The sequence below is a fragment of the Plectropomus leopardus genome, chromosome 3 (assembly GCF_026936395.1).
Source record: "Plectropomus leopardus strain MGB_pleo_1.0 chromosome 3, ASM2693639v1, whole genome shotgun sequence".
NCBI classification, from domain to species: Eukaryota; Metazoa; Chordata; class Actinopteri; order Perciformes; family Serranidae; genus Plectropomus; species Plectropomus leopardus.
Genome location: NC_142178.1, coordinates 13183428 through 13207402, shown reverse-complemented (window position 1 = coordinate 13207402; position 23975 = coordinate 13183428). Strand labels below are relative to the sequence as shown.

Sequence of the window (23975 nt, the reverse complement as noted above, 5' to 3'; positions counted from 1 at the left end):
CTCTGCTGGGTCTATTCTTATTCTACCTCTCTGTCTTTGCTGTATCACTGTGTTCCTCTCTTGCTCTTCCAGGTATGGCACAAGTAAACCAAATATCTGCTCTCCACCAATCCCTCTGATACTCTTGCTGGCTTGACGTTCCCTGTTTACTTGCACTTTTACTTCACTCTTTGCTCCCGTCTTCTCACAATTTTTCATACCTGACTTTTCCTGTCTTTCTCCTGTCTCTCTGCCAAGCCTGCTTTTTATCTTCTCCTCCTGAAAAACCAACCAACCTTTGCCCCCATCTTTTCTTTTTATCAGTTCTCTGAGCATGTTGTATCTTGTCTCCCTCCCATTCAGTCCTCCCTGCTCTCCTCTCCGGATCTCTCTAACATGACCTGCCTCACCCGCATTTGGAACCCCTTCTTACTGCTTTACGTCTACTGAGGATTGAATTAAAAAATAATCAAAATGCCCAAGGGGTAGGGCATACCAACACATGATTTGCTCATGCATGAAAACACACAAACACATGCACTCAGAAACAGGGCGCATGGTGTTGAGAAAACCTCGGTCAAGTTAATGATGGGTGGGTCAAATAATTGGACAATGCTGCCATCTGCTGGATATGTATTGACAGCATACCTGTCAATAGGCCTTTTTTTCACAGAAATTTTTTGAAATGTCCCAGTAGGAGAAGCACAGGTAGAAAGAATTCAATGTAATGTCTGTAAATAGTGGTGCCACTCTCACCACAGTAGATATAAGAAAATTGCTGTAGCATTCTACTGAAGAATGGTGTTTGTTTCAAAATGGCCACATGATTTGATGGATGTAAGTGAAATACAGCAAAGGAACATTCTGTTATAATCTGTGCCTACTTGTATACCATCAGATTACAGACATAGGGTGTCTTCACAGTAGGCTACAGTTTGTTTCAGGAATCTTGCACTGTGCATCGGTTGGTGCAGTATTTACCTCTTCGGACCCCCTCACGCAAACTGAGCAATAATGTTAATATTGCATAGTCTCAGAGACTCAAATTCTTTCTGTAACAAACTAGCTGCTGCATGCTGATATTTTTACTGAGTGGATGTCCTCATAGTTAAAGTTTAGTTTTTTGTCCACATTGGTCAGTGCTCTACATATTTGATCTTTTGACTCTGTTGACACTGCTGATATCTGCACTAAGACATATTAGCACCACCACACACCATATACACAATAATGGAGAGGGCATGCAAAAAGCCTCTATTAACCTTTTTGACAGGATATTCATGACAATCTGTACTCTGAGCACTGTGATGCCTCCCAGCTCTATATCTGTATGTTTTCATCCACATACATGTGTAAGCAATGAACAAAAAAACTGTGGTTTCATTATTGAGTAGACTTATTATGTAGGCTAAACTTAGACCTGTATTAATTTTTTTTTGGACACTTGGGGGCAGTAACGTCATCATATTGTAACTTTTTAAGTTGAAGGCATAGTTCCGTTAGTTAGCATTTGTTTGTTAACAGTTGCCTTATACAAGTAATTAAATAAATAACATTAAGCAAATACAGACAACTTTGGATTGATGTTTGTGCTCATTTGATGAACTTCGCTTTTAGTCACTCTCTTGTAGCTCTGCTTTAATCTCAGCTAACTGCCGGGGAAAATATCTGTTTGTCTGTTAAATGCTTCACTTTCTTCACCATCTAATTCCTCACTGTGTCTGACTGTAGCTGACTGTGCCTTCAGGAATAGAATTCTCATTAATACCTCCTGGCAGCTCTGTTTTCCTTACTTTCAACCATTCATAGAAGAATAAAACTGTAAGAAAATGACTAAGTTGGTTTATCCCAATGGTCAGAGGCACACATTATGTATTCATACCACCTTTTTTCCATATGTATCTAATAAAGTGTAATCAGAAGAAGCTGTATGGGCATAACTAGTGTACCCTAGTTACTTCACATGTGCCACTGTGCTGCACTGTCAAAAGATCCCCTGTCATGCCTTAAAACCATAACAGTAATCATACTTTAATTGCAGAAAGCAGATACTGTAGCTTTTCTTCAAGACAGGGTCTTCATGTAGCTCATTTCACAAGCACTATTGTGAGTTCACACATTTCACATGTAGGTTTTGCTGCTTGTGGCCTTTAAGAGGAAATGATGAGGACAAATGATGCAAACTTTGTGGTAGTTGCAAATCTTGATGTCTGTCACTCAGGTTCAACTATTGCTGCAACATACATTTTATTGTGGAGCCCCATGAAATGTAAAACTGGCCGATCTTTGATGATAACTACTCACCAAATAATCCATTACACATGAGTTGGCTGAGGGCACAACCATTGTGGTTCTTTTTGTAAGAGATTTGTTCACATATCTGTTCAGAACATTTCACATATAAGAGGTTGCATCTCTTATCACAAACTTGAAGGACTGTCCTAATCAAATTTAGGTAGCCCATCATCAAAAGGACAAACACTTTCTGTTATCCTTACTTAAGAAGTTTTACCAGTGCAGAATAACTTTCTGATCCCTCTTCTGTGCCTCCATGTTTCATTTGTTTATTACATAAAATAAATTGTTTTGAAGAAATTGGAAAGAGTACTGTTGAAGGATTACATTATATCATTATTGCAGTTAACTCTTAAAAAAGTATGAAGTTGTTGAAATCCAGTGCAGGTAAAATTTCTGTAGATTGTAATATATCGTTTAGACTGTAATTTATAGCTCAGTTGCAAAGTAGCTGATGTTTTGACAGTTGGTACAAGTGGGTTCTGAATGACTTTAACACACTCTATACAAGCTTTGTGATTATGTATTATTTTTGCTTATGTTGTGTTTCAACATTGATATCTCGAATTCCCAATCTTCTAGCAGATATTGTTTAAGAATCTTGATATATTTAGAATTAGAGTTTCGCTTGGCTATGATAAGATTGTTTACTTTTGCCAGATGCATCTCTATTTCAGGCTCAGACTGTTGCTTGCTTTGAAAATATGAGAATATACTACTCTCTTAGATGGTGACAGATACTGCTACTTGGCATTGTTATTAACATAACAGTATGCTTGTCTGAGTGCACTGGCTTGACTAATTTATTGTGTATTGTGTGGTTACTGAGTGCATTTGAGCCGGCAATGACACCCTGAACATGTCATTCCTTTGTCTAGTAAAAGAGCAAACCACGTGTGTGTGTGTGTGTGTGTGTGTGTGTGTGTGTGCGCACGCGTGCGTGTGTGTGTGTGGGTGTGTTAGTGCATGCATGTGTATGTGTGTTTGCGTGCGTGCAAGCATTTAGTGATGTGCATGACACAAGGCTATATATATAAGGCTATATATAAGTCTTGGAAATTTGCTGTTGAGTGATTGTATGGTCAGAGCTTTTAATCTAAGGGGTGGTCAACACATTCTTCTCTGAAAGACTGGTGAGTTAAAACCACACATTTTCAGTATGAAAAAAACAAGATTTGAAATAGAATTTATCATTTGGTTTCTTTTATATATATATATATAAGTGCTGTGTGTGTTAACTCAGAAGCTACTTGCCAACCTGCAGTGATGAGGGGTATCGTGCTGATCTGTGCTCCACTGTGTTTGCTCCTTTGCTGGATGCTGCCTGTAGGCTCCAAGAAGGTGAGTGGTACATTCCACGCAGCTGGATTTAAACCATGTGAAAAACTATAGAAAATAATAATAGTAATAAATAATTATAATAATAGAAGACTACAGAAAAATATTAACACAGTGTCAAAACATACTTTGAACATGTCTCTCACCCAGGATGCTGGTTTGAAAACTTAAAATCAGTAGAAGGTTCAACATGAAATGTTCTAATTTTTTTTCGATCAAGTACATAAAGAATACACGGCGTGCTTCAAGGCCCTAAAGCAGCATCTTTAGTATCTATGGGTAGCAGTATGGTACATACAGGTAGTGTTGAGGACAATGATTTTTTATATATGGGAGCTATTGGTTTTCAGTAGAACTCAATGTCTATGCAGCAGAAACATCAGTCATCATTAAGTAAGCTAAACTTTGTCCCATGCATATTTTCTATACTGAATGTTGTGGTATGTAAATCATAGGCTCTGTAGAAACAAGTTTTCCCTTTGGAAACAATGCAAATCAATCTATTTAAAGTTAACTTAGCCTGCATCAAATTCATGACCTTTCCTCCCATCTTTTTATACCCTCCCCTGTAGATCAGTTTTATCATCAATCTACCAAAGAGAAACTCGGACATCCAAATGAGCATGGCTGAAGATGCTGTTGATGACATGTACTTTGGCTGCAGCAAAAGGATGGCGCAAAAGGTCAAGGACAACTACTTCAAAGACGAGAGCAAAGGAATATTTGAAAAAGTCTGGAAAGCTTCAGAAAAATGTGCATACCATAATCTCCAACATAGAAACAAAGGGGATGAGGGTTTAACTAAGGATCACATGCAAGCAATCTGTGCTTATACATCTAGTTATCTAAGGTTTCATGCAATGTTCAATGATGCAGTTCAGACTAACAGAACAAACTATGGCACCTCCTTTCCCTTTCACTCCCTACAGTTCTGGCTGACATCTGCTATAAAGATCCTCAGTAAAAATAAAGACTGTCACATTACATACCGCAGAACAAATGCTGTTTATGCTGGCTATGTCAACCAAATAATTCGATTTGGTTTCTTTGCCTCAAGCTCTTACAAATCAGACCTAACCCATTTTGGTAAGAAGACTTGCTTTAAAATTAAAACCTGTTCAGGTGCTTCCCTGAAAAACTACCCACATCTTAAAGATCATGAGCAAGAGGTGATCATCCCTCCCTATGAGAAGTTCAGGATAACTAAAAAAATAGAGAATAAATCTGCAAGAGATCTGATGGACTGTGAGGTTGTGTATAACCTAGAAAATGCAGGGCTTCAAAGCAATCTCGACTGCCATGCTGCATACTAAACGACAGACCAGTCATGAAGAAAGTGAAGCTGTTTTTCTTCAACTGGTGGAGCAAAGTGGAAACTAAGTTGAGAGTTTAGTGTTGTTAAGCAAACACCCCACAATTGTTCCAAGATCATTACAATATGTCAGTTCATTCTCAACCCCTAAATCAGCCTCGGGGGTTCTCTATTGCAGATTTAAGTTTTCATACTTCTCTACATGAGCAACATTTTTTTTTTTTACAATTTTTAAAAAGGCATTTTGATGGTTTTTGCATTTGTCATCATTGTTATGTGAAACAAATATTGTTTTTCTGAATGAAATAAACACATTTTCAACATCAACTTTTATTTTGTTTTCCTTGGTGAATAGCAGTAGATAATATGCACAGTTCTGGATCTAATGAAAATTTAGGTTAACACTTCATAGTACTGTGTTACATTTAGAATTGTCAAGAGATGAGTAAGGAATTGGGCTTTACTTGAAGTGAATTGGGACATTCCTGGGACATCCAGGACCACCCTTTCGGTAATTTTGTGACCATCAAATACCAGAATTTTCCAACATTCAGACTGATTCAAAGTCACTATATAAACTATTACATGTTAAAGCAGCCTTACTGGTTTACAATTACATAACTTCTTGATGTATTTATTTTTTCAAAGGTGACAAGATGTTCACTGTGGTGGATGCAGTGTAGAACGTGTCGAGGTGTCCTGAAAATAAGCATCTGATGACAGTGAGGTTGATTTTAAGTTCATGGCCTGCAGTATACAAAATCACAATATATCCCAGTTGAGATATTTTGAAAGAATTATGTGAGTGTTATTGATACTTGCACCTGAAATCTGATCATTTCGAGATCATTAAGAGTTGTATGCTTGAGGCCTACAATTGTACAGAAATTCTACATGTTGCATTTAATATGTTACTGCTTTTATCTAGTGGGTGAAGTGGTTCTGCTTAGATGTAGTTTTAATACAATGGTTAATGCATCCATTCCAGCAGTTACACATGAAACCAAATGGTTGTAAGTGTCATTTCTGTGGTAAAAACCCACCTTATTTCCTGTAGCAGCCACAGAACACTCTTAGCAAAATCTTCCAACTTGAGCACACACCGACAAGCTTGCCTAAACATGCAGACTAAAGGCACAGTATATACTGCACTCTAACACATTTCATTTGAACCGATGCTTAAACAGATAGATAGATTGATAAAATGATACATAAGATTTGATCCTCCTCCCTTAATCCCTTAAGAAAGATAAATAGGGCTAGGAATGAACAAAGAGCAACATTTTGCCGACCTTTATATAGATAAGGTATTATAAAGGAAAACCCTTTTCCAGCTGATGTGTACTACAGTGTAATTCTTGACATGACCATCAGATGGTACCAAAAGAGAGACATTTGAGATCCTACACAGAGTAGACAACCCTCCCAGCTATTTGCAGACACTAGCAGTAGAGTAAAACAACTGACAGGCAGATTATATTTTTATTAAAGTTCTTTAAAAGCCCACTCAGTGCATTTACAAATAAGGCATTAGCATGTGATAATTACAGCTTTACATTTTCAACAAACAAAATGGGGAAAGCATTTAAGCTTCAGATTAGGGGGCCATGTGGGATCACAGTAAAATATATCAGTGTTAGGCCAGCATGGGGTAGACCAAGGAGCCAGAGAAGGTGTTTAGGCCCATGACATTCCCACATAGCTTCCTGCCGCTCAGCAGCTCTATGTAGACCTGGCCTCCCTGTTGCAGTTGCAGCAGTACTGTCTGAGAGCTGCTGTCTTCTGAGTCTTCTCTGTTGTCCTCCCAAGTGGATGCCTCCACCACACCGTTTCTCATGAGATTTACCTTGTGGTAAATCCTCTCGCCTTCAGGCCCACCTTGGAATAGACCGAGAAGGAGAAGGAGTACAGTCCGGAACAAGGAGCCGTAGAATATACCTGGAACAAATAACATTTTTATTAAAAAAAAGTGATGATGATGATGATACAAATGCCAGTTGTGGAAAGAAAAGTTCATATTTTCCTTGAATCTGGCCAAACAGTAGAGCAGCTAAGTTTACAACTTATCTGTGTTAAAGGTTTCTTATAATCAAAAACTAAGTTGGTTTCTTTGCCTCAAGCTCTTACAAATCAGACCTAACCCGTTTTGGTAAGAAGACTTGCTTTAAAATTAAAACCTGTTCAGGTGCTTCCCTGAAAAACTACCCACATCTTAAAGATCGTGAGCAAGAGGTGATCATCCCTCCCTATGAGAAGTTCAGGATAACTAAAAAAATAGAGAATAAATCTGCAAGAGATCTGATGGACTGTGAGGTTGTGTATAACCTAGAAAATGCAGGGCTTCAAAGCAATCTTGACTGCCATGCTGCATACTAAACGACAGACCAGTCATGAAGAAAGTGAAGCTGTTTTTCTTCAACTGGTGGAGCAAAGTGGAAACTAAGTTGAGAGTTTAGTGTTGTTAAGCAAACACCCCACAATTGTTCCAAGATCATTACAATATGTCAGTTCATTCTCAACCCCTAAATCAGCCTCGGGGGTTCTCTATTGCAGATTTAAGTTTTCATACTTCTCTACATGAGCAACATTTTTTTTTACAATTTTAAAAAGGCATTTTGATGGTTTTGCATTTGTCATCATTGTTATGTGAAACAAATATTGTTTTTCTGAATGAAATAAACACATTTTCAACATCAACTTTTATTTTGTTTTCCTTGGTGAATAGCAGTAGATAATATGCACAGTTCTGGATCTAATGAAAATTTAGGTTAACACTTCATAGTACTGTGTTACATTTAGAATTGTCAAGAGATGAGTAAGGAATTGGGCTTTACTTGAAGTGAATTGGGACATTCCTGGGACATCCAGGACCACCCTTTCGGTAATTTTGTGACCATCAAATACCAGAATTTTCCAACATTCAGACTGATTCAAAGTCACTATATAAACTATTACATGTTAAAGCAGCCTTACTGGTTTACAATTACATAACTTCTTGATGTATTCATTTTTTCAAAGGTGACAAGATGTTCACTGTGGTGGATGCAGTGTAGAACGTGTCGAGGTGTCCTGAAAATAAGCATCTGATGACAGTGAGGTTGATTTTAAGTTCATGGCCTGCAGTATACAAAATCACAATATATCCCAGTTGAGATATTTTGAAAGAATTATGTGAGTGTTATTGATACTTGCACCTGAAATCTGATCATTTCGAGATCATTAAGAGTTGTATGCTTGAGGCCTACAATTGTACAGAAATTCTACATGTGGCATTTAATATGTTACTGCTTTTATCTAGTGGGTGAAGTGGTTCTGCTTAGATGTAGTTTTAATACAATGGTTAATGCATCCATTCCAGCAGTTACACATGAAACCAAATGGTTGTAAGTGTCATTTCTGTGGTAAAAACCCACCTTATTTCCTGTAGCAGCCACAGAACACTCTTAGCAAAATCTTCCAACTTGAGCACACACCGACAAGCTTGCCTAAACATGCAGACTAAAGGCACAGTATATACTGCACTCTAACACATTTCATTTGAACCGATGCTTAAACAGATAGATAGATTGATAAAATGATACATAAGATTTGATCCTCCTCCCTTAATCCCTTAAGAAAGATAAATAGGGGCTAGGAATGAACAAAGAGCAACATTTTTGCCGACCTTTATATAGATAAGGTATTATAAAGGAAAAACCCTTTTCCAGCTGATGTGTACTACAGTGTAATTCTTGACATGACCATCAGATGGTACCAAAAGAGAGACATTTGAGATCCTACACAGAGTAGACAACCCTCCCAGCTATTTGCAGACACTAGCAGTAGAGTAAAACAACTGACAGGCAGATTATATTTTTATTAAAGTTCTTTAAAAAGCCCACTCAGTGCATTTTACAAATAAGGCATTAGCATGTGATAATTACAGCTTTACATTTTCAACAAACAAAATGGGGAAAGCATTTAAGCTTCAGATTAGGGGGCCATGTGGGATCACAGTAAAATATATCAGTGTTAGGCCAGCATGGGGTAGACCAAGGAGCCAGAGAAGGTGTTTAGGCCCATGACATTCCCACATAGCTTCCTGCCGCTCAGCAGCTCTATGTAGACCTGGCCTCCCTGTTGCAGTTGCAGCAGTACTGTCTGAGAGCTGCTGTCTTCTGAGTCTTCTCTGTTGTCCTCCCAAGTGGATGCCTCCACCACACCGTTTCTCATGAGATTTACCTTGTGGTAAATCCTCTCGCCTTCCAGGCCCACCTTGGAATAGACCGAGAAGGAGAAGGAGTACAGTCCGGAACAAGGAGCCGTAAATATACCTGGAACAAATAACATTTTTATTAAAAAAAAGTGATGATGATGATGATACAAATGCCAGTTGTGGAAAGAAAAGTTCATATTTTCCTTGAATCTGGCCAAACAGTAGAGCAGCTAAGTTTACAACTTATCTGTGTTAAAGGTTTCTTATAATCAAAAACTAAGTTGGTTTCTTTTGCCTCAAGCTCTTACAAATCAGACCTAACCCGTTTTGGTAAGAAGACTTGCTTTAAAATTAAAACCTGTTCAGGTGCTTCCCTGAAAAACTACCCACATCTTAAAGATCGTGAGCAAGAGGTGATCATCCCTCCCTATGAGAAGTTCAGGATAACTAAAAAAATAGAGAATAAATCTGCAAGAGATCTGATGGACTGTGAGGTTGTGTATAACCTAGAAAATGCAGGGCTTCAAAGCAATCTTGACTGCCATGCTGCATACTAAACGACAGACCAGTCATGAAGAAAGTGAAGCTGTTTTTCTTCAACTGGTGGAGCAAAGTGGAAACTAAGTTGAGAGTTTAGTGTTGTTAAGCAAACACCCCACAATTGTTCCAAGATCATTACAATATGTCAGTTCATTCTCAACCCCTAAATCAGCCTCGGGGGTTCTCTATTGCAGATTTAAGTTTTCATACTTCTCTACATGAGCAACATTTTTTTTTTTACAATTTTTAAAAAGGCATTTTGATGGTTTTTGCATTTGTCATCATTGTTATGTGAAACAAATATTGTTTTTCTGAATGAAATAAACACATTTTCAACATCAACTTTTATTTTGTTTTCCTTGGTGAATAGCAGTAGATAATATGCACAGTTCTGGATCTAATGAAAATTTAGGTTAACACTTCATAGTACTGTGTTACATTTAGAATTGTCAAGAGATGAGTAAGGAATTGGGCTTTACTTGAAGTGAATTGGGACATTCCTGGGACATCCAGGACCACCCTTTCGGTAATTTTGTGACCATCAAATACCAGAATTTTCCAACATTCAGACTGATTCAAAGTCACTATATAAACTATTACATGTTAAAGCAGCCTTACTGGTTTACAATTACATAACTTCTTGATGTATTCATTTTTTCAAAGGTGACAAGATGTTCACTGTGGTGGATGCAGTGTAGAACGTGTCGAGGTGTCCTGAAAATAAGCATCTGATGACAGTGAGGTTGATTTTAAGTTCATGGCCTGCAGTATACAAAATCACAATATATCCCAGTTGAGATATTTTGAAAGAATTATGTGAGTGTTATTGATACTTGCACCTGAAATCTGATCATTTCGAGATCATTAAGAGTTGTATGCTTGAGGCCTACAATTGTACAGAAATTCTACATGTTGCATTTAATATGTTACTGCTTTTATCTAGTGGGTGAAGTGGTTCTGCTTAGATGTAGTTTTAATACAATGGTTAATGCATCCATTCCAGCAGTTACACATGAAACCAAATGGTTGTAAGTGTCATTTCTGTGGTAAAAACCCACCTTATTTCCTGTAGCAGCCACAGAACACTCTTAGCAAAATCTTCCAACTTGAGCACACACCGACAAGCTTGCCTAAACATGCAGACTAAAGGCACAGTATATACTGCACTCTAACACATTTCATTTGAACCGATGCTTAAACAGATAGATAGATTGATAAAATGATACATAAGATTTGATCCTCCTCCCTTAATCCCTTAAGAAAGATAAATAGGGGCTAGGAATGAACAAAGAGCAACATTTTTGCCGACCTTTATATAGATAAGGTATTATAAAGGAAAAACCCTTTTCCAGCTGATGTGTACTACAGTGTAATTCTTGACATGACCATCAGATGGTACCAAAAGAGAGACATTTGAGATCCTACACAGAGTAGACAACCCTCCCAGCTATTTGCAGACACTAGCAGTAGAGTAAAACAACTGACAGGCAGATTATATTTTTATTAAAGTTCTTTAAAAAGCCCACTCAGTGCATTTACAAATAAGGCATTAGCATGTGATAATTACAGCTTTACATTTTCAACAAACAAAATGGGGAAAGCATTTAAGCTTCAGATTAGGGGGCCATGTGGGATCACAGTAAAATATATCAGTGTTAGGCCAGCATGGGGTAGACCAAGGAGCCAGAGAAGGTGTTTAGGCCCATGACATTCCCACATAGCTTCCTGCCGCTCAGCAGCTCTATGTAGACCTGGCCTCCCTGTTGCAGTTGCAGCAGTACTGTCTGAGAGCTGCTGTCTTCTGAGTCTTCTCTGTTGTCCTCCCAAGTGGATGCCTCCACCACACCGTTTCTCATGAGATTTACCTTGTGGTAAATCCTCTCGCCTTCCAGGCCCACCTTGGAATAGACCGAGAAGGAGAAGGAGTACAGTCCGGAACAAGGAGCCGTAAATATACCTGGAACAAATAACATTTTTATTAAAAAAAAGTGATGATGATGATGATACAAATGCCAGTTGTGGAAAGAAAAGTTCATATTTTCCTTGAATCTGGCCAAACAGTAGAGCAGCTAAGTTTACAACTTATCTGTGTTAAAGGTTTCTTATAATCAAAAACTAAGTTGGTTTCTTTGCCTCAAGCTCTTACAAATCAGACCTAACCCGTTTTGGTAAGAAGACTTGCTTTAAAATTAAAACCTGTTCAGGTGCTTCCCTGAAAAACTACCCACATCTTAAAGATCGTGAGCAAGAGGTGATCATCCCTCCCTATGAGAAGTTCAGGATAACTAAAAAAATAGAGAATAAATCTGCAAGAGATCTGATGGACTGTGAGGTTGTGTATAACCTAGAAAATGCAGGGCTTCAAAGCAATCTTGACTGCCATGCTGCATACTAAACGACAGACCAGTCATGAAGAAAGTGAAGCTGTTTTTCTTCAACTGGTGGAGCAAAGTGGAAACTAAGTTGAGAGTTTAGTGTTGTTAAGCAAACACCCCACAATTGTTCCAAGATCATTACAATATGTCAGTTCATTCTCAACCCCTAAATCAGCCTCGGGGGTTCTCTATTGCAGATTTAAGTTTTCATACTTCTCTACATGAGCAACATTTTTTTTTTTTACAATTTTTAAAAAGGCATTTTGATGGTTTTTGCATTTGTCATCATTGTTATGTGAAACAAATATTGTTTTTCTGAATGAAATAAACACATTTTCAACATCAACTTTTATTTTGTTTTCCTTGGTGAATAGCAGTAGATAATATGCACAGTTCTGGATCTAATGAAAATTTAGGTTAACACTTCATAGTACTGTGTTACATTTAGAATTGTCAAGAGATGAGTAAGGAATTGGGCTTTACTTGAAGTGAATTGGGACATTCCTGGGACATCCAGGACCACCCTTTCGGTAATTTTGTGACCATCAAATACCAGAATTTTCCAACATTCAGACTGATTCAAAGTCACTATATAAACTATTACATGTTAAAACAGCCTTACTGGTTTACAATTACATAACTTCTTGATGTATTTATTTTTTCAAAGGTGACAAGATGTTCACTGTGGTGGATGCAGTGTAGAACGTGTCGAGGTGTCCTGAAAATAAGCATCTGATGACAGTGAGGTTGATTTTAAGTTCATGGCCTGCAGTATACAAAATCACAATTGTATTTCTTGAAAATGCATCGCAGTTGAGATATCAATCAAAAGAATTATGTGAGTGTTATTGATACTTGCACCTGAAATCTGATCGTTTCGAGATCATTAAGAGTTGTAAGCTTGAGGCCTACAATTGTACAGAAATTCTACATGTTGCATTTAATATGTTACTGCTTTTATCTAGTGGGTGAAGTGGTTCTGCTTAGATGTAGTTTTAATACAATGGTTAATGCATCCATTCCAGCAGTTACACATGAAACCAAATGGTTGTAAGTGTCATTTCTGTGGTAAAAACCCACCTTATTTCCTGTAGCAGCCACAGAACACTCTTAGCAAAATCTTCCAACTTGAGCACACACCGACAAGCTTGCCTAAACATGCAGACTAAAGGCACAGTATATACTGCACTCTAACACATTTCATTTGAACCGATGCTTAAACAGATAGATAGATTGATAAAATGATACATAAGATTTGATCCTCCTCCCTTAATCCCTTAAGAAAGATAAATAGGGGCTAGGAATGAACAAAGAGCAACATTTTTGCCAACCTTTATATAGATAAGGTATTATAAAGGAAAAAACCCTTTTCCAGCTGATGTGTACTACAGTGTAATTCTTGACATGACCATCAGATGGTACCAAAAGAGAGACATTTGAGATCCTACGCAGAGTAGACAACCCTCCCAGCTATCTTCAGACAGTAGCAGTAGAGTAAAACAGCTGACAGGCAGATTATATTTTTATTAAAGTTCTTTAAAAAGCCCACTCAGTGCATTTACAAATAAGGCATTAGCATGTGATAATTACAGCTTTACATTTTCAACAAACAAAATGGGGAAAGCATTTAAGCTTCAGATTAGGGGGCCATGTGGGATCACAGTAAAATATATCAGTGTTAGGCCAGCATGGGGTAGACCAAGGAGCCAGAGAAGGTGTTTAGGCCCATGACATTCCCACATAGCTTCCTGCCGCTCAGCAGCTCTATGTAGACCTGGCCTCCCTGTTGCAGTTGCAGCAGTACTGTCTGAGAGCTGCTGTCTTCTGAGTCTTCTCTGTTGTCCTCCCAAGTGGATGCCTCCACCACACCGTTTCTCATGAGATTTACCTTGTGGTAAATCCTCTCGCCTTCCAGGCCCACCTTGGAATAGACCGAGAAGGAGAAGGAGTACAGTCCGGAACAAGGAGCCGTAAATATACCTGGAACAAATAACATTTTTATTAAAAAAAAGTGATGATGATGATGATACAAATGCCAGTTGTGGAAAGAAAAGTTATGATGATGAGTTCATATTTTCCTTGAATCTGGCCAAACAGTAGAGCAGCTAAGTTTACAACTTATCTGTGTTAAAGGTTTCTTATAATCAAAAACTAAGAATGAATATACTATACTCTCCTGCATGCACTTACCCAGGGTGGGATTATATCCATGTCCATGGTTGAGGGTGACAACATCATAAGGGATTGGGCTATTTCTGGTGAACGGTCCAAAGCAGTTTGTTCTAGCGTTTAGGGAGGCTGTGAATGCAACCCTCATCCTCCCTAAGTCAGAGACAAGCCAAAAGGGAAGGAAAAACATGTTATGTGACAACATCAACATAAATCGTTTTATCTGAGTATGCTAAGATCTGCTCAACCCTGGTTCCAGACCTGTGAACCACCAAACACACGCTTGTATCTCAGATCTGTTGACCGATACAAATAGATCTGGTGTTGTGCCCATAATTGATTATTTAGAGAAACTGTTGACCAATCAGATTTTAGTAGATAGGATTAAGAATGGGGGCATCATCTCCCTATTACATGAACATAGCTACATTTTTAGTCAGAAAAATGGCAACAACTGTATATGAAATCATTGCAGGTGTACACATTTTTAAAAAGGATGTTTCATTTAGTTTTTACTGTTGTTAAATGAGGTCCCTGTTTTCTTTTATTCATGCTGAAAGTTTGCCTGTTTTTAGATTCTCCATGTTCTTCAGAAGCATACGAGTAAAACAAAGTTGTCTTCGTGAATTAACAGCTGTTGAGTTATTGATATATACATAGTTATTTTGCCGTTGAAGTTTTCCTTTAGAGATAACATCTTTTAAATTGACGTATTTCTGTCATCAATGTGAGAAAACTACCTCCAAAATTAAAAGTGTGGATTGTTTTTCAAGGTACCTATGACATCAATAAGGCTGTGACCTAGTTGAGACACCCTCGTCAACAGGTCCATCACTCTAACAAAGATTTGATCCTCCACTTCTTGCAGCTCACGGGCAACACAGCAGCAACCTCGCAGGTGCTTGACTGCACACTCACAGTCCCACTTGCCACACGGCAGCTCCCCCTCCCACGCTTCTGCAGATGTGGAGGAATGAAACGAAAAGAGTCTTATCAATCTTGGAATCAGCTGCTGTTTTCTTTGCAGTTAGAATCAACATTGACACCTCACATTCCACTGACATGCGATGCACATATGTAGTACGGTCAGACTCTTGCCATGACATTTCAAGACAAACACCAAACACCAAACACTGAAGTGCTGAAATATGTCAATACTTGGTCTCTTCAGAGCAAGACACATTTCATTAAAATTTACACATCAACACATTTAATCCATTGACACAGAAGAAGATTAATGGGTGTGTTTAAAGAGAGTGATGGGCAAATAATGATATACCAACTTTCTATAGGGGACATGGGCAAGGGCACTACTCAAAAAGCAAAAGCTATTTGTACGTACAAGAGGAAGACAAAATTTGTAAATTCCCCCATACCATGTTTGTCAGCTAAGCTGTTTAGCTAACACTAGCAGCAGTTAGCAGCTAAGACATTCGGGAGCTCCTTACCCTCCGAGTAGAGGACGATGATTGTAAATAATTGTGTACACATGGCTGCCAACAAGTATGTTATCCATCACATTAGAGGCAGAGGCTGTTGTGTTAAACGTCACACCCATCACACCTCTTTTGTTTTAGCAATGCTGACATGCTTTCTAAAATTATACTGGAGAAGCATAATCCCACCGTTGTTTGGATTGATGTAAAAATGCAAAGGAGGTGTAAAGAAGGGACTAGAAAGCAGCTCAGTGATCAGATCTCTTTGTAAAAACAGCTAGTATGATGATCCTTCACTATTTTTTCCACAATGACAGTCCGGCTCACCTCTGATTAATCATCTTCATCACCTACTCACAACATGTAGCAAAATCCCTCCTAACGAACATGTTCCTCTCAAATGTTTGTTACCATGTAAAGTTGTTGTCAAAACAATAGCTGAATAACAGTTTAGTTTACCTGCGGCCGCTCGTAGGCTGTTGATAGTGACTTCAGTGTTCACACTGTCACACAGCAGGCTCAGGATGAGCAGAGTGCATGTTATAGCTCTCATTTCACAACGCAAGAACTTCTGTAGACAGAGATGTTTGAGAGAATGAACATCACTGAAAGTATTTGCTCACGCTGGATTAGATGATGTAACACCTAAGACAATGTAAGTAAATGAAAACACAATAAAAGAAAACAATGTTTTATCAAGTAATAAGTATGAGCTGTCATTTTTATTTTTATTATTGTTTTTGTCTTTGAACAAAATTGGGTTATCTGACAAAGTCATTTCACAGGTACTTAAAAAACATTTGGTCCATTAGCCTAATTGTCAGGTAAAATTTTTCCTTTAGCAGATATGCCTCTACTCTTTAATGAGATTTAGCTTTAAGATTATAGCTTTAATTACACTGCTGGGATTTTAATTCAGCAAATACCAGAAAATTTAAAATAAATGTTTTCAGGATGAATTGTATTCAGCTTTGTAAAAAATTTTTGGAAGCACCAAAACAAAAATGTTTTAATGTTAAAAGTGCTGTTTGTATAAACTAACACACTGATAGCTTGTATCAAAAAAGATGTAGTTTTGTATCTGTCTCATTTTACAAACTAATGTGTTGACTCACTGCAGTCCAACAGAGAATGTCCTCTTCAAACTGTATCCAGGTAAAATCTTAACTTCCAGTGTTTACAGCACCAGTAATCCTGATAAACAGTAAAAAGTAAAAATTCAATACTGAGGAGCTGCGGGTCTTGTGGTAGTATGCACAATGCCAGCTTGTCAGTGAAGCTCCTTTTTACATCAGTTTTATTTTCAAGTGGGTGGAGAGATCTCTGTGTCCACTGTTAAGGCAACTGGCAGCCCACTGGTCTATTTTCCTAATTCATTTCCCTCCCATACACACTTTTATCCCTGTGCTCCACAGGCTATAGGTGTGACCTGTGAGGGCAGCTTTCAGCAGGGATCATCCCGATAAGCTCCCCAGTGTATATTGAAATCTGCCAAAGATTGTATCTCACAGAGCCTGTGTGTATAGGTTGAGGTTAGTTATGAGGTTATGAGGTCAGAGGTTTCAGGTTGGCTCAGTTTGTTGTCTATGATGAACTCGCTGCATTATCCCTCTGCACCTCAGGCTGGGCTTTCCTTATATTGTGTGGGTCTTTCTGTTAATCAGTTGGACTGGAGGAAGTTTGAAATGGAGGGAATTGAGTTAAATGTTGACATAAGTATTATTTAAGTTTTACTTCACTTATAGTTCATTGTAGCTAAATGACCTTTAACATACTTTCTTACCTAAAATTACCACATTACATACTACACACACACTTATGTAATACTGCACTATTTAGTGTGAGAGCTGTGGACCTTGGCCTCACTTGTTTCACACTTCAGCTGGTCACTTTGAAACTTCCATATTTGGTAACTTACATTGTATTATTTCTGTATTACAAATTGTCTTAAATTGTGTCTAAACATGAAAAAAATGCCTTACCTAATCAAATATATGGTAATTTGCATAACTTTAACAAAATAATAATTCTGAGCATTGGATACAGCCAGGTTCTGTTTTTTCTGCATTCATTTTGTTGGCATAAAAGAGTAAGGGGTTTTTGCAAGAGGGAATTTTGGATATCCCCCTTTATCCCTACTTCAATCAGAGAACATTAAAGTCATTAAAAACATATTTTTTCATGTTATTAGAAATAAAATGATAAATCAGGTTATGATTGTTGGGATCTGCAGTACTTTGTCTTTTTCCCCTTGTTTCTCCAGTGTTCTCCCATCCCCTCTTGTTAAATGTTTGTCCCCAGTTTGTTTCCCCTGTATGTGTGTCCCTTAGGCGGGGCGGGGCGTGGCTTACATACACTCTGCTCTCCAGCTGAACTCCTCACACACCTGCTGATCATTTACTCTGATTGCAAGCTACCTGATTTGAGCCCAGCTTTCCTTGCCTGTTTGTGTCACTTTGTTGTGAACCTTTCTGTGGTAACACATCTCTTCTTCTCTATGCTTCAGATATGCCAAACTCACCAGCCCTGTCCAGCCCTGTGCAGCCATGTCCAGCCTCGCCCACCTGTAGTGTCTTCCCTTAACAGGGTTTGAATTGTGATTCAGACCCTCACCAGACAAAATAAATGCATTTGTTCTCAAAGTATTCTGATGATTACTCTTTACAGAATAATTATTTCATGGTCTATTTTTTTTTTTCGGATGACTGGTGCTTTTTGTTTTTTCGAGGTGAGAAAAAAAAAGATTACTCCACAAAGGTTCGGTTTTATTGAATTAATTTATTGGATTACTTCTTTATGTTTTGTGATATGTTTTGCGATCTCAGTGATTATAGTGAATCATGAGTTGAGCAATGCAGAGAATACAGGCTATTATGAAATTCAATGGCACTATCCACACAAAACCCAGGTGATTCTTATCAGCTCAGGCCTATAGTGTGAGATATAGAGGAGGTAAGCTATCTTTAGACATGTGCACCATACAATGAGCATTGTTAAAACTGGTCCTATGAATCCCCCATAAATGCCATCAGTGTCATATTACAAGGAGGGTCCAGGAAGAAGGATGAGTGTATACAGATTGTTTATTGTTCTACCAGGGCCCTTTATGTTGGAAACTGTATCCTAGCTATTTCTGGAAATCAGCAGATCTCAGGTGAGGGTTATTGGCTTTAATCTTCAGTGTTTTAAACTATTATTCATAACACATGCTTAAGAAATTATTTCCTTTTATTTTCTGCTAATTAAAATGTGACCATGTTTTCATGTAACCTGTTACATAAAGTCAATGCAGATTGTTGTGAGAATAAAAAACAAAAAAAATAAAATACAATTCAGTTTTGAACATCTCATCTCAAGATATGGGTAGCAAGGCTGCAACAGAAAAGTATGCACAATATGTATCATAGCACATGGTGGTTAAATTGTACAATATCTTAGCTACAACCCAGCACTGTATTTGTTAAAGTTAGTGTCAGGGACTAGAATTTGGTCTTGAGGGGATTATAATGTATACTGTCATACATTGCAGCATCCCATGTGGGTCACTGAAATATAAAATAGTATAATATAATAATATGTAACCACATGAAACCATCATATTGATGATACATTCTTAACTGATTTACCCTCAGAACTAAAACAGCAAAAAGATGCATTTTATGAGCATAAGGAATAGCAGCATAATGACAGTAAGTTTAAAAAAAAGTGGAAAAGACTAGATCTTGCACTGTAGCTTCATCATTGCAATATATGTTTGTGTTCTTCACGGCTTGTTATGTTTTTCTCTTGAAAATATAAATGCAATTTACTGATATGAATGAATTCCATGAGAATAATAATGGCCACTGATTGGTCATGTAGCAAAAGGCACTGAACTCTAAAGCTTAGCAAGGGAGGAGGAGTGTTAGTTCTTAAAATCACCTAAAGTGTCATCCATTGCATGAAGATTAGTGAGAATAAAAGCACAATGATGTACAGCATTCATGCTAGTGGCTATATAGTATACTAAGGCACAGTGTCAAGCTGTAGTACAAGCAGAGTTAGTGTTTATAAGCTACCATGGCCACAAGCATAGTTTTATCTTTTTGTCTGTTTAAAATCACAGAAAACATACAGAGCACAATCAGTTGTTCATGCTATGACCCATAATTCTCTGCACTCAGTGCAGCTGAGCATTTGCATTATCTTTGGAATATTTTCAAGAATAGGTTTCTTTTAAATGTTCATTCTGGTTGGAATACTTAAAAGTCCAATTATATATATTTTTCCTTTATTTCATTTTTTCTCATGGATCCAACAAGTGTTATGAAAACAAGGCCCACAAGACATACCTATACAGAGTATTGGTTTTGTCTTGAAAAATAAAAAATTGTCTTGAGTAGCCAGTTAATCGTGTTGTTTTTTTAACACTCCTTTTTTAAGTTATTGAAACAAAGTTTCACCCTCTGATAGAATTATGCTTCTTTCACTTTTTGATCATAAGTGCCACTGCCCTTGTAAGCTCCCACATAGCCACTGTTGTCAGGAATGTCCTCGCGCCCGGCCCTTCCTTTTCCTTTGCCTGACTCGTCGAACCGCTCCTTGTGCGCTCCAGTGTACTTGGTAGCATCGGTTAGTCTGTCCACTGCTGCAGCCTTTGCCACTTTCTAAAAACAATACATTTACAAAAGCAGTCATTTCAATCCCTCAGGTAAGAATACACACACACACACACACACACACACACACATATACATATACACTCCAATATTACCAACAGGGGACTGTCGTGCTACCTTATCTAAAGTGTAGACGTCTGTTTGTGGTCATTTTCAAACAGAAATAGCATTGAATATGTAGGTCTTCTTTCACAATATTACTGTAAATGTGCATTTTTATAAACACGCACACAAACATGCAAATTTCATCCTGTCTTCTATCATTAATTTTTCTTCAGCTCTCAGCTCTTTAGCTTTCCAGCACTTATATAAGTTATCCCAGTAAATGAACTGATTTCTATTGTAAAAACAGATAAATAAAAAATGTAAAATAAAAAAAAAAAATAGCACCATCCGGTGGTACAAGAACAACGCATACAGAAAATAATGCTTTTTAATAATTTGGCCATGGCACATGAACCACATTTATTCATAACACTAAGATATGCAAATAAATTGTTATAAATCTTGATCAGAAGTCCCTCTGGCTTATTGCCCCAAACTTAAAAACTAACCCAAACCCTGATTCCAGTTTTTTGTTTAGTAGATTTCTATTACATTTCTTATGGGAAACCCTGACACTTATCAAAATCTTAAGAGTATTTTCTGCTGGTCAGTCACTGTCAGCACTAAGTGTAGTCAGAGAACATTGCATGTCTTTGAGTAGTAAAAAGTGAGTACGTTTATAACTGATGAAATACTCACAGTGACTCCGATGTTGGCAGGCTCCTTACCAACAATGAGACCATAAAGCTGCTGAAGGGACTCTTCTTTGCTTTTGCCTTTAAAGCGTTTGGGAGCCAGTTCTGTCAAGGCCTGGTTGAACTGCTCAAATGTGATTACACGAGCCGACTTTGCCCTAAGGAAACAAACAGTATTGGCGCATGTTTTCTGAGGAAAGTAAAATATTATCCAAATAATGCCTTGCACCTATTTTTATATTAAAATGATGCTGTGATGTTAGCAAAAGGAGGGTGTACAACGGGTATAACAGTCTTAATAAACATTGGTAAAAAGGACACTGAATATGCTAGTTCTGGCACTGTCCCATGTATTTTTAGTTGATATTTGCATCCACTTCTCTTGGCTGTTTGCTATGGAAAGATGAGCCTTGGTAAAATCTTACTTGACCTTGCTGAAAACTATGTCAACATCTGTAGTTGTGACGTTCTTGCCGTCAATGATGTTGCAGTCCTTGCAGAGCTTAGCAAAGTTCTTGCCATTCAGCTCCTTTCCGCTGGCTTTAGTGTCTCCATGGACTGCAAACTTCTGGAAGGAGGTCTCCACCTCTGCTAGAGACACTGAGCCTTCAGCCATACTGAAGGAAACACATGAACACAGTATTAAACTGATTATGTTCAACATATCAGCTTAATAGTCACATATGGCTGCAATTTCCCAGAATCCCTTCAAAAAGTGATGACAGAATGGGTTCACTTTGGTTGATGTTCATTTACTTTCTACCCTTGCGAGGATATTTTGTGAAATTCAACAGCTCAAATTCATAATGACTCTATTAGCTGATTGAGTTGGGCTTGCCAAGAAATGGCTGCCATTATGGCCAGTCCACACACACTCACGCATATACACACTTTGACATCCATCATTATGTTTGTGTTACTCAAGCCGCTCTCAGGCCAATTTAATTCAATCAGCTCAATTTCCAAACGGCTGCTCTGCTTTCCAATCTGCAGTGAGTGGACAAACATGTCCTTTCTCTTTCTCTTTTTCTCCTCTACTCAATCTTTTATATATATATATTTATATATATATATATATATATATATATATATATATATTAAAGAAAATTACTCTTTTATTTATTTCCTTTTACATAGCATAAAAAAGCACGTATACACTTTTCATGGATTTTTTTTTGGTAGGACAATTTATAAGTGGGTATCTAGAAAACAAAACAGCTGATAATTGTTGAAGGCATTTAACCAAAACATAAATCAAATGCATTATTAACATTATAGATCCAATTATGCAGTTCTGTGTGGCTACATAAACTTTGGGAAATGAGGTTAAGTAGTTTTGAGAAATCTGATACCAAAATATTGTTGCATCTAAAAATGTCCACAATAATATTAGAAATTGTTGATTGTTGTCGATGAAAGACATCTATATATAGTAACCGTCAAATAGCTAGTCCTCGTTCTCTGCTGCTGCTTTGCTTTGCCCTCTATGTTGTAGTAGGTGCTAGTGCATGACATGGTGGTGCTGAGAAAGAGAGTAAAGTGTACCTGCTGCCGTAAATAAAAGGATGCTGTTGAAATCCTGATTTGTGTACAGCTGCCCGACTTCTTTGTCTTCCTCCTCCTTTTTTCGTCTTCTGTCTCCTCTGCCTCTCCTCCTTCCTGCCACTCCCGTCTCACAATGACGACAGAGATGGAGAGATACAGAGAGAGAGGAAGAAAGAAGGGAGGAGGGAGAGAGTACCGACCAGCACAGTCAGTGACATCATAGGCACTCAGCCTCTCTTGTGTCTATTCACTCTCATTAGCTCCCTGCCTCTATACACAGACATAGCTCCTTTTGTGAAAGGATTTGTCACTTTGTGTTCATTTCACTTCATTAGTATATTAATTTTGCGTTATATTTCTTCTGATATTTCTTCTGTAATACATGTTTTGGAGCAACATCACTAAAAATTAGTGTCCCCCCTTTATAACAGTTAGCTCAACTCACAGCTATCTTCCATGCTGCTCTCTGTTGCTCGCCCAGCCACTTGCTTTCTCTCTCTCTTTTTTTCTCTTTCACTGTCATTGTCACAAGAGCCCTTTTGTCTGGACAAAGATAAGAGCTGCCCTTCAAAGGACAAAGAGTACTGACAGCTGACACATTACAGGAAAGATTATCCCATCTCACAGCTTCATATCAAGCCAACTAAATATCAGACCAGCAAAACACAGCGGGCCTCTTTTCACACTGATAACAGTGGGATCACTTTTGTGGTCATGTATCATGTAAACTGTAAAACTGCAATACTCTACTGCAACTGTTTTGCTGAACGCCATTTAGCCATTGTTTCCATCTACAGTATATTCAATATATTACCAGTATATATACTTGTATAGTAGTAGTAGTAGTACAGTAGGTAACATTGAACAATTTTGAACATGCATCTCTAAAAGAGATATTACTTTCCATCACATTGTTCTGTCTATGGAGATAGTTAGTTTGCAAACAGGCATTAAACTGAGATTTGCAAGAAGGGGAAGCCTGGAACTAGTACTTGAAGGTAAAATGACACCAAAAAATGCAGCAATTATAGATTAAATATCAAAACATAATCAGTATTTCCCCTGTCTCAGCATCAGTATGTATTTGTTATCATGCTCAGGCTCAACCACCAGTGATGGAGCAGTCACTGTTCTTTTGTGCAGTTCTTTTAGAAATGAATGGCTATGTACAAATAAATATGGTTGTCACTGACGGTGAACTAGTTTTCGACACAAGAATTATTCACAAATAGTAGTATATGAGGAGAATAAAGCAATTTGAGAGCTGAGTTGATTTAAAATGTTTGGTTCACAGGAATAAGCATGTCCTTTAGCAGTTGATAAACAATACTGCCTTAAACTTTTGTTTTCTCTTCATTTAGCAGATCAAAAATAAGTAAAGAAATAATTGAAT

The 23975-nt window shown here is 37.8% G+C and overlaps 4 protein-coding genes across 4 annotated transcripts; 1 reads left to right on the top strand and 3 right to left on the bottom strand.

Annotated features, from left to right (window-relative positions):
- Positions 1-3358: 3358 nt before the first annotated feature.
- LOC121942572 (erythroblast NAD(P)(+)--arginine ADP-ribosyltransferase-like) lies at positions 3359-5251 on the top strand. The gene is made up of 3 exons (XM_088075267.1): positions 3359-3407; positions 3518-3615; positions 4185-5251. Exons 2-3 carry the CDS (start codon positions 3541-3543, stop codon positions 4923-4925), a joined length of 816 nt encoding a protein of 271 aa, XP_087931393.1. The 5' UTR covers positions 3359-3407; positions 3518-3540; the 3' UTR covers positions 4926-5251.
- Positions 5252-11314: 6063 nt separating this feature from the next.
- On the bottom strand, positions 11315-11632 carry LOC148189929 (complement C1q-like protein 4). The gene has a single exon (XM_088075120.1). The coding sequence runs from the start codon at positions 11630-11632 to the stop codon at positions 11315-11317; it is 318 nt and encodes a 105-aa protein (XP_087931246.1).
- A 1946-nt stretch (positions 11633-13578) lies between these two features.
- Positions 13579-17934, bottom strand: LOC121941680 (cerebellin-1-like). Its single transcript, XM_088075266.1, has 5 exons — positions 16755-17934; positions 16099-16210; positions 14981-15160; positions 14225-14356; positions 13579-14014 (listed from the first exon to the last, which is right to left on the bottom strand). The coding sequence occupies exons 2-5, from the start codon at positions 16190-16192 to the stop codon at positions 13713-13715; spliced, it is 708 nt and encodes a 235-aa protein (XP_087931392.1). The 5' UTR covers positions 16193-16210; positions 16755-17934; the 3' UTR covers positions 13579-13712.
- A 463-nt stretch (positions 17935-18397) lies between these two features.
- Positions 18398-22717, bottom strand: tppp2 (tubulin polymerization-promoting protein family member 2). The gene is made up of 4 exons (XM_042485536.2): positions 22583-22717; positions 21463-21654; positions 21042-21195; positions 18398-20285 (listed from the first exon to the last, which is right to left on the bottom strand). The coding sequence occupies exons 2-4, from the start codon at positions 21651-21653 to the stop codon at positions 20094-20096; spliced, it is 537 nt and encodes a 178-aa protein (XP_042341470.1). The 5' UTR covers position 21654; positions 22583-22717; the 3' UTR covers positions 18398-20093.
- Between the last annotated feature and the right edge of the window lie 1258 nt (positions 22718-23975).